The sequence below is a fragment of the Homarus americanus genome, unplaced genomic scaffold, assembly GCF_018991925.1.
Source record: "Homarus americanus isolate GMGI-L3 unplaced genomic scaffold, GMGI_Hamer_2.0 scaffold57980, whole genome shotgun sequence".
NCBI classification, from domain to species: domain Eukaryota; kingdom Metazoa; phylum Arthropoda; class Malacostraca; order Decapoda; family Nephropidae; genus Homarus; species Homarus americanus.
This window is the reverse complement of record NW_024716703.1, coordinates 142,309-152,400: the sequence shown is the minus strand read 5'-3', so window position 1 is coordinate 152,400 and position 10,092 is coordinate 142,309. Positions and strand designations below refer to the sequence as shown.

At 45.8% G+C, this 10,092-nt stretch overlaps 1 protein-coding gene across 1 annotated transcript; it reads left to right on the top strand.

Annotated features, from left to right (window-relative positions):
* The first annotated feature begins 5,573 nt into the window (after nt 1-5,573).
* LOC121858457 (S-antigen protein-like) lies at nt 5,574-6,326 on the top strand. The gene has a single exon (XM_042354903.1). The coding sequence runs from the start codon at nt 5,574-5,576 to the stop codon at nt 6,324-6,326; it is 753 nt and encodes a 250-aa protein (XP_042210837.1).
* The last annotated feature ends 3,766 nt before the right edge of the window (nt 6,327-10,092 follow it).

Genomic DNA, 10,092 nt, shown 5'->3' with positions numbered 1-10,092 from the left:
GTGTGTGTGTGTGTGTGTGTGTGTGTGTGTGTGTGTGTGTGACTGGCTGCTAGGATTTGTATAATGAAAGTCGGTTTTCCCCGTCTCATAGATAAAGAGATTCTGTATATATCAACACAGACAGACAGACAGACAGACAGACAGACAATCAAAGTAAAAGCCCAAGATACTCAACAACTCACTCACTACACCGACTACACACTCAAGGGCGTAAACACCTAAACAGTCACTGGATAACACTCTCAAGGGGCACTGTTGAGTGACCATTAAAAGAAACAATACTGGGGAGCTCTTGAGGGCCTCCTGTCAGTCTGATCAGGGTTAAGTGAAATCATCTATGAAAGTAGAGTCTCATTACGATTATGAGGCTAATGAGATAATTCTGGAACTCTAAAAAGCTAAAGACTCGATTTCTATTCCATTTCTTCTCAGAGTATAGTCTCAGCATACGTCTAACGCCATTTTGAGCCCACTATCTCTCTAAGACGTACACCAGTTTGACGAGTTCTCGGGTCTCAGAGTAAGAGAGGAACTGTTATTTAACTTGGGAATATTTAAGAAAGACTGACCTAGTGTGGGACCAAGCGGGCCGGCCAGGGTGGTAAGGTCCCTCACTACACCCTCGGGAAATATCGCAGAGTCTGGTTTAATAGTTATGATGTTGTGTTTTCCCTGTGTGTCAAGTTTAACGATATGGTTTGTTTTTTCTTACATAGTTTGTTTTGGTTTTGTTAAATGTGTGTCTAGGTTAGTTTAGGTTAGGTTAGGTATTGCAATATGTGGGTCAGGGTTAGGTTTTGTTAGGTATAGTAAGATGTAGGTCAAGGTTAGGTTAGTTTTCTTAGGTTAGGTTGGTGTTAGGTTAGGTTAGATCAGGTTATTGTATAAGTTAGTGCTTAAGCAATTGTTTAAGTAAGTGCTTAAGGCTTAGGTGGTGGAGGTCAGGCCTGGGTAGAGGTCAAGGCCGGAGGACAGAGGCTAGATCACCTACAACAGTAAGACGTGTGTTCTTAACCTATACTAATACCATCTGGCTTATTAACACCTGCTCAAACTTAAGACCTGCAGAAGTAAACAAACAGCCCTCACTGAACCAACAAATGATGGCTCTCTCTCTCTCTCTCTCTCTCTCTCTCTCTCTCTTGAAAGTAGACAATTTCATTTGGTCTCCAAGGACGCATGTAAAAATACCTAACACAATTGTACCTGTCTTTTGGGAGTCAGGTCAGGTCAGGTCAGGTCAGGTCAGGTTAGGTTAGGTTAGGTTAAGTTAGATTAGATTAGGTATTAAGGTTGATCCATTTAACTAAGTTCATTATACTGGGTGTAAGAAATTAGTTGGGGGACTGACCTTATTCTTAACACTGTCTATAATTATCCTCACTATGACTTACTGCTGTAATTATCTTCTCCAGCACCTGTTATAATTATCATCACTACTCCCACCACCACTACCACCACCACCACTGCTACCACTACCATCATCACTGCCACCCACGTTTTACCCCCACCACCAACACCACCCACTACCACCAATACCCACCACCACTATCACCAACACCTACACACAAATGAATGAGTTACCAACACCATCTACACTACCAGAACACGTGTCTCAGCTACTGGCTAAAGACATTACTCCGCCTGCTACTAACACCGGGCCACTCGTCACACTGGGAGACGACATTAAGTGAACATCTGACTTGCAAACATGACAACTAGTCGCCCGCCAACGTTAGCTACAGATCACCACCATGGTAAGTAATTCATCTTCGTCTTTTCCTCACTGACTCATTGACTTACTGACTCACTGACTCACTGATTCACCGACTCACTCATTTTCTGACTTACTGACTTACTAACCTACCTCTCATCTACCCTATCTTACCTCTGACCTACCCTAACTATCCCTGACCTACCTCTAACCTGCCCTAACCGACCTCTGACCTACCCTAACCTAAATTGATTAAGTCTGGGTAAGTGAGGGAGGATGGGGAGGGGGGGGGTAGAGGTGAGGTTGGGAGGTAGAGGTAGAGGTAAGTGAGGCAGGTTGGGGAGGGGGGGTAGAGGTGAGGTTGGGAGGTAGAGGTAGAGGTAAGTGAGGCAGGTTGGGGAGGGGGGGTAGAGGTGAGGTTGGGAGGTAGAGGTAGAGGTAAGTGAGGGAGGATGGGGAGGGGGGGTAGAGGTGAGGTTGCAAGACATTCACTCCTATTTATAATGGTAATCAAATTAATCAAGAGTAAGGTGACAGACAGACTAAGATGATGACAATATTGTATGTAGATGACTTGGCTGACAGTCGCTACAGAGAACAGGAAAGAGTTTATAGAGAACACCAGTGGAGAGCTGTTGGATATTTTCGAGAACATGGATTGAAAATGAACTTAGAGAACACAGAAGTAATGTGAGTGGAGGACAGTCTATGCTTCACAAGGTTTCATTCGACAGTTATCACTTATTTGATTTATACGACACCCAACAGATACCTCAGTACTGCACAGCGTCGCTCCTGAGGTGACTCGCCTGACAGAGGTAACGAGCCTAAGTCAAAATGTAACACAACAACAACAACAACAACAATAATAATAATAATAATAATAATAATAATAATAATAATAATAATAACAATACGCCATATTTACATTAAGTTATCTATCTGTGTGTCTGGATTAAACTGTCATTACCAGACGCATTCTTCCCTCGTGAACGTCGCCTGGGTGTGGGCAGCCCTAAGCTCTGTGATGTTTGCCCCCCCACGCGCCACACTAACCCTTTGACGTCATCACTGGGAGGGGAGGAGGGGGGGGTTTACGAGTTACCTGGCATTCTAGGGTGTGTTTACGTATAGTGAGGGAAAGGTGAAGGAAAACAGGAGCTGGAGAGAAAGGGAGAGGGAAAACACAGAAGGAATGGTGGACAGGGGAGAGAGAGAGAGAGAGAGAGCATGGAACATTAACCCCGCCCCCTGTGTTGGATTTCTTCTCATCCAGTGTGCGTCAAGAACTTCTTTTGTTTTTACGCCATTACACCAACACAACAGTATGTGGGGAGAGTGGGCGTGTGGGCGTGGTGGTCGAGTGGGAGGTTAGGTTTGTGTGGGGCGGGGGGTGAACGAGTGACTGGTTAGGTGGCATATCTTATGTTAGTTATAAATGTCTATATTTTCCCAATGAAGGAAGACGCACAGGTATTTTCACACCACTTGGATATTCTAGGTTTTGTTGCTTATATTTTGGGCGAACTAAATGGTGTATAGCATCTGGCTTTGTACACCACAAGTAAACTGAATCTTTTCGCTTTTATGTTAATATTTCTTTCATTTTCTTTGACCTGTTATGATTCCTGCGGTGCAAGACTTATGAGACAGGCTGTATATCCTCCTTTTTCCCCGTCCTGTACAGTTTGCACCGTGTCGTTAGTTTGAGAATAAATCAACAACAGTGATGACGGGAGCTTTGACTTCAACACACCGCTCTTTGTCGTTGGTAAAGTCGATCTTGAACCAGGGGTGACTCCTCTAGACGAAAAATAGAGGCAGGACAAAAACTAACCTGTCCTAAATCTTTTTTTTTTCGGGAGGAAGACGAGGCTCTCTAAACGAGTCTGAGTGTTCACGAGTGTCTGGGAACACTGCACTCGTTGGTTTCTTGATTATCGTCTCTGTCTTTCTCTCTCTGTCTCTCTCTGTCTGTCTGTCTCCCTTAAGACAAATATACACTCATACATGGCTCCTATACACGTGTGTGTGTGTGTGTGGAGGCGACGTCTTCATCTAAAATCAGTGTCTTAAAGCACTAGGTTTTGACCCCATTCTTCCTGACCTTAATTGGCTTGACCTCAATAATGTCTCAGCCAAGAACTCTGGGAACTTCTGGTGTGGAAATGGTTGGACAGACTGTAGCAGAAAACTTATCGACTTATGTCAAACAAAAGACTGTATTTGTCACGAAGAGAGCGGGGGGGGGGGGGGTGGGGGGTGGGGGGGTGTAACTGTACCGTGATGAACCAGTGAAGTTAACAGCACATTATATTATTTACTTATTTTCCATTTTCTCATTTCAATTGGTGTTTGAGTGACAGGGTACTGGCAGGTATTGGAATAATGGGACAGCGTAATATTTGAGTGGCAGGGTACTGAGATAAAGGGAGATAGTGTAGTATTGACGTTAAGTAATTCTCCTACGTGAGCTCTGAGACACTGAGGAGGTACTGGGCAAAACAGATCACAGAGAACACAAACATTATGGTCGACTGTGAGCTGCTACCTCCCTCGCCTCTACCAGTTACCAGACACACATTTACACGCATTTAAACTTTACAAAAACGAAATTGGAATTTTTACTGAATTGGGATAACTTTTTGTTTTCATTTCGATAAGTAGATGGAAATGAATTCGTTAGGTTAGGTTACTATTCACTCCAGTTATAATTATTGCCAGTTATCATTCCTCTCTTGTTCTTAACCTTCATTTATTACATTTTCTTCCGTTACAATTATAATATTCTTTTCGCTTATATAACTGACTCCTCTCTACAGTAAACCCCTTAATGACTTAATTAACATAATTACTATCGATTCCACCGTTTCCACCGTAATTACAGCGATTAAGGACAGTCTACTTCATGGTAAATTACAGTAATTACCGAATAACTGTAAAGGAGTGGCTAGTGATGCGACGTAATTAAATAAAGTTCAATAATTAGGTCACCGTTTTAAGGAACTTTTTCCCCGGGCAAATTTATTTACCAACAGTATAGAATAATTATGCGTAACGTCACTTATAGTCGGGGAAGTTAACTAAGAAATATTATTATTATTATTTTGCTTCTGTTATTGTTTTCGATCTGGTCTTATTGAGTGTCTTTCTGTTTATTATTATTATTATTATTATTATTATTATTATTATTATTATTATTATTAGTAGTAGTAGTAGTAGTAGTAGTAGTAGTAGTAAGCAAGTATCTCTCTCTCTCTTTCTCTCTCTTTCTCTCTCAGTATCTCCTAGGAACAACTTAGTCTCCGTTCCTTTATACTTTGCCTCACATGTGTTAACTCAGGAGAGTAACATCACCTTTTCAAGCTTCCAGAGCCTCCCAGACTACTTCACTTCCCTCTCCCTCTTTCTGCGGGTTTTGAGAGTCACTTCGTATTGACTGTGACAGATAGACCTGCCTACCCTCTCCTCCTTCTCCTCACGACGCAATACATGCTACTACCGACGATGGCAGCTGTGATGAAGGTCGTAATATTACATTCTGGAGAGTGTTGATGTTTCTTTATAAACTGTGTGTCAGGCAACTTACAGAACACACGTAGTTGGCAGCACAATAGTTCGTCACACTGGCTGTGGAAAGAAATTATTCAGTGTGAAATTTTTGACCCAAGGAACACAAATCCGAAGGTTAATAAGGAATCTGACCTCAAATAAGGTCACCAGTGTGATTTTAGAGGTCATTTAAGGTCAACCACGATAAAAAATAAATAAAAATCGATGATGATGTGAAAAATATGTTTAAACCATGTTAACCAAGTTTTATTTTTCCACGAAAAAATGTTTTCACAATCACAGAAACATGACAATCAACGGGTGGAGTTATGGCCGGGTCGAGGTAGTGACGGAGTCAGGACTGATAAAGGGCTGGACGGCAGGACGGCTGGACGGCAGGACGGCTGGACGGCAGGACGACTGGACGGTAGGACGGCTGGACGGCAGGACGGCTGGACGGCAGGACGGCTGGACGGCAGGACGACTGGACGGTAGGACGGCTGGACGGCAGGACGGCAGGACGGCAGGACGGCAGGACGGCTGGACGACAGGGCGGCAGGACGACTGGACAACTGGACGGCAGGACGGCTGGACGGCAGGACGGCAGGACGGCTGGACGGGGACGGCTGGACGGCAGGACGGCAGGACGGCTGGACGGCAGGACGGCTGGACGGACGGCAGGACGACTGGCTGGACGGCAGGACGGCTGGACGGCAGGACGGCAGGACGGCTGGACGACAGGACGGCTGGACGGCAGGACGGCTGGACGGCAGGACGACTGGACGGTAGGACGGCTGGACGGCAGGACGGCAGGACGGCAGGACGGCAGGACGGCTGGACGACAGGGCGGCAGGACGACTGGACAACTGGACGGCAGGACGGCTGGACGGCAGGACGGCAGGACGGCTGGACGACAGGACGGCTGGACGGCAGAACGGCTGGACGGCAGGACGGCTGGACGGCAGGACGGCTGGACGGCAGGACGGCTGGACGGCAGAACGGCTGGACGGCAGGACGGCTGGACGGCAGGACGGCGCTATCAACCTCGAGTCGTTGTTGACCAGATTACAACCTTCGTGAGTCAGCAACAAATAAGGATCAGGTTTTTGTGTGTCAAGGTCACCTGTATTTAACGCAAGTGCTTGTTCCTCTCTGTGCTTTAACAGTCATGCTGGCTGTTACACTCACTAATTCACACACACACACACTACTACTACTACTACATTGCTACCACTCATAATCGAGTATGACGACCATCCTGCTAAGATACAGGACGTGAGTTATTAAAGAACAGTTTTTGATCTGTATAATCACTTGTGCAAGTGACATCTCAACAATTTTAATTCATTTTTGTAACGCTAATTTCTCGCCAGTCACCACCTATTGTTTTCCAAGGACACTTATTGATGTTTATGTATTATTCTGGCTGTAAGTAGTCAGACACATTAAATTTCAATTCTGAGATAAAAGGTGTTTCCGAGCCCAAAAATCCTATCAGGCTTGTATCCACACCCACCACACCCACCACACCCCCACACCCCCACACCCACCACACCCCCACACCCCCACACCCCCACACCCACCATCTACACCACTGATTTAAGCCCCAAGACTCTACACCCATCCCTAATGTATCGAGGACTTCCTGTGTAACCTTCTACTTGATCTTCTCCCCTCTTCACCCCACTCCTTTCTTCCTCTCTCCCATTCTCCACTCCTCTCCTAGTCTTTATCGACTCTTTCCCTTCCCCCTTCCTCTCTCCCACCGTCCCCCACAACTATGAAGAAGAATAAGGGGGCGCGGGAGGGAAGGGTGAGTGGTATAAGGGTGACGAAGAGGACGAGGCTAAGGAGATGGAGTTGGGTGAGGTGGGAGGAACAGAGAGAAAGAGAGTAGGGTGAGTAGGGTGAGTAGGGTGAGTAGGGTGAGTAGGGAGAGTAGGGTGAGATGATGAGAAGGAGTAACTAGAAGGAAAGGGAAGAAATGTATATGTCTTATGTAAGGAGGGTGAGGGGGTCGAGGGGTGAGAGGGGAGGGGGTCGAGAGGTGAGGGGAGGGTCAAGAGAAGAGTAGGGAGGAGTCGATAGGTGATTATGGAGGTCGATAGGTGAGTGGGGAGGGGTCAAGAGAAGAGTGGGGAGGGTGGGGAGGGTCAAGAGAAGAGTAGGGAGGAGTCGATAGGTGAGTGGGGAGGGTCAAGAGAAGAGTGGGGAGGGGTCGAGAGGTGAGTGGGGAGGGGTGAGAGGGGAGGGGGAGGGGGTTGCTATAGTGTTTGAGCACCACCACTAGATATTGGTCCACTGTAACAACACCCGCGGGCTGACATCCTTCTACTCTAGTTAATGAACGTGGGTGGTCATGGGTAGGTCGTGGGTGTGGAGGTATGGGTGAGAATACGATATGGGTGAGGATAAGGGATGAATAGGAATAGGATGAGGACAGGAAAGTTGGACGAGAGCGAAAGTAAAATGGTTAGGTTAGGTTAGGTTAGGTTAGGTTAGACTAGGTTAAGTTAGGTTAGGTTAAAGATGTGAATTACGCAAGGACAAAGGATGAGTTCGGGATGTGAAGACGTGGTTATATAATGACAAGGGTTGAGACATAGAGACGCTCGTGTGAACTCGGAGCGACGTAAATGTATGTATACTGCAAGATCTTAAATGTGTATGTATACAAGAATTATAAGTAAGGGTGGCAGCATCTCGCCCCTGCCAGCCTACATCACCCAAATTACCACATACCACGTTATGTTTAGTAACCTGGAATTAATATTGTTAATTAAATGTATCCATCCTCAGACTGCACCAAGTATGCTAGATATTAATACAGGCCTGAAGCTAGTAGAAAGAGATAGCTCTCTCTCTCTCTCTCTCTACACCTCCCTCCTCACCTCCCTCTACTCCTCCTCACCTCCCTCTACACCCCAGACCTCCCTCTACACCTCAACACCTCTACACCCCCACATCCCCTTCTACTCCTCCTCACCTCCCTTTACACCTCCCTCAACACCCCACCTCCCCTTCCTTGAATTGGTGAGAAATTGCCAATTCCAAAAAGAGATATTCTGTTATTAAGTTTTTTATTTTATCAGAGACGAGAGAGTCCTTCATTGAGATCACTCTGGCTAATACCAAGGAAATAACGTCTACAAGAAGAGAGAGAGAGAGAGAGCCCCATGAACGCGCTGGACACAGACGAGACATAAAGTACATAAATATTAAACTATAAGCGGCATGAGACAGAAGCAGACAGACAACCTTGCTGAGAGAGAGAAGGGGAGGGGGAGAGACTGTAAACATCGAGGGACAAAAGACAAACACATACACGAGTCCTGAGTTGTAGAGGGAGGAGGGGGAGGTGGCGTCGACATCGATCTCAAAACGGCAGAAATTTAATAATAACATCGAAAATACAATAACATTTCTTTCGTAAGACTGATGACCAACTTGCAGATCGTAACTACGGGTGTGTAAGAGTGCCGATGGGTCCGAATAAGTGCCACACAGACAACATGAACGAATTTGATAAAAAAACAATGGAAAATAACCCCAGTTAGATGAGAGATCGTCCCCGTCGGCCTACGTTAACTAACATTGCCCCATGACAGCTATAAAATAGTCCTGTGGTAATATCACTATAGAGTTTACAGAATGTGGCCTTGTGTATTTTTTCTTTTGTTTTTGTCTGCGTCAAAGTCACCTCTATCAAGGAGACCGCAAGTGTAAGGTCGTCGCTTCCCCATCGTCTCACAACTGCTCGGCATCCTTTACATCTATGACTGGCTGGTACCTGCATAGAATAGTTAGACATTATTAGGGCTCTGTCTATCTATCTATATATCTATCTACATATACATGTATCTACCTGTGTATCTACTTAAATATGTATCTACCTACCTATGCATCTATTACTTATGTATCTTTGTATACGAAAATATCTATGTATCTATCAACCTGCCAATCTATCTATCTCCCTAACAATCTATAGGTATCTTATCTATCTATCTGATGCAGAACGAATAAAACACCAGACGCATCCCGAACGTCATATGGCAGTAGCCAATGTTGCCAACGTAGCAAAAGATTCGCTAAATCTAGCAAATCAAAATGTGGATTGCTTAGCCCAATTGCGGATAGCGCATTTTCACTAGATTTGACGGAAGTTCTAGCTAATTTCGTATTCTTGATGATTATTAGTAATTAAAACCTATTCTGCCCTCCCTCTGAAATGACAAAAAAGGGAAATTCAAAGTAAATAGAATACAGAGTAATCACCAATTGAACCTCTCACATTGACCCCAGGGCCTATTGAGGATACGAATTTGAAAAGACTTGGACCCACTCAAAGTTATCAAAAAAAGCAGAGCGTTGTAGTGGACGTCTCCCCTACAAACTGCGTAGCTGCACACCACCTGCTACCGTCTTCCCTAGCAACCAAGCGTATCCGCATTCCAATGCCCGCCGTATCCTAGCAACCGAGCCAAAAGGCCGGCGACTTCTCGGGTTTTCCCAACATGACTCATAGCGGCTGCTGGGTATATAAGCTCTGTCTCTCCATTGAGATTCATTCTGAACATTCTTCTTGAACAAGCAACACCTCCTCCTCCGCCACTGCCTGGCTGCCCTTCGCATCTCCTCGCCTGCCTGGCGGTCCTCGCTCCCGCCAGCGAGCATGGCGACCCACCAGCTGTCCTCTGAGCTTCCTCACCAACCAACTCTCATTCTGCCCATTTTCCTGAACAAGCAACACCTCCTCCTCTGTCGCTGCCTGGCTGCCTTCGCTCCTCCTCGCCTGCCTGGCGGCCCTCGCTCCCGCCAGCGAGCAT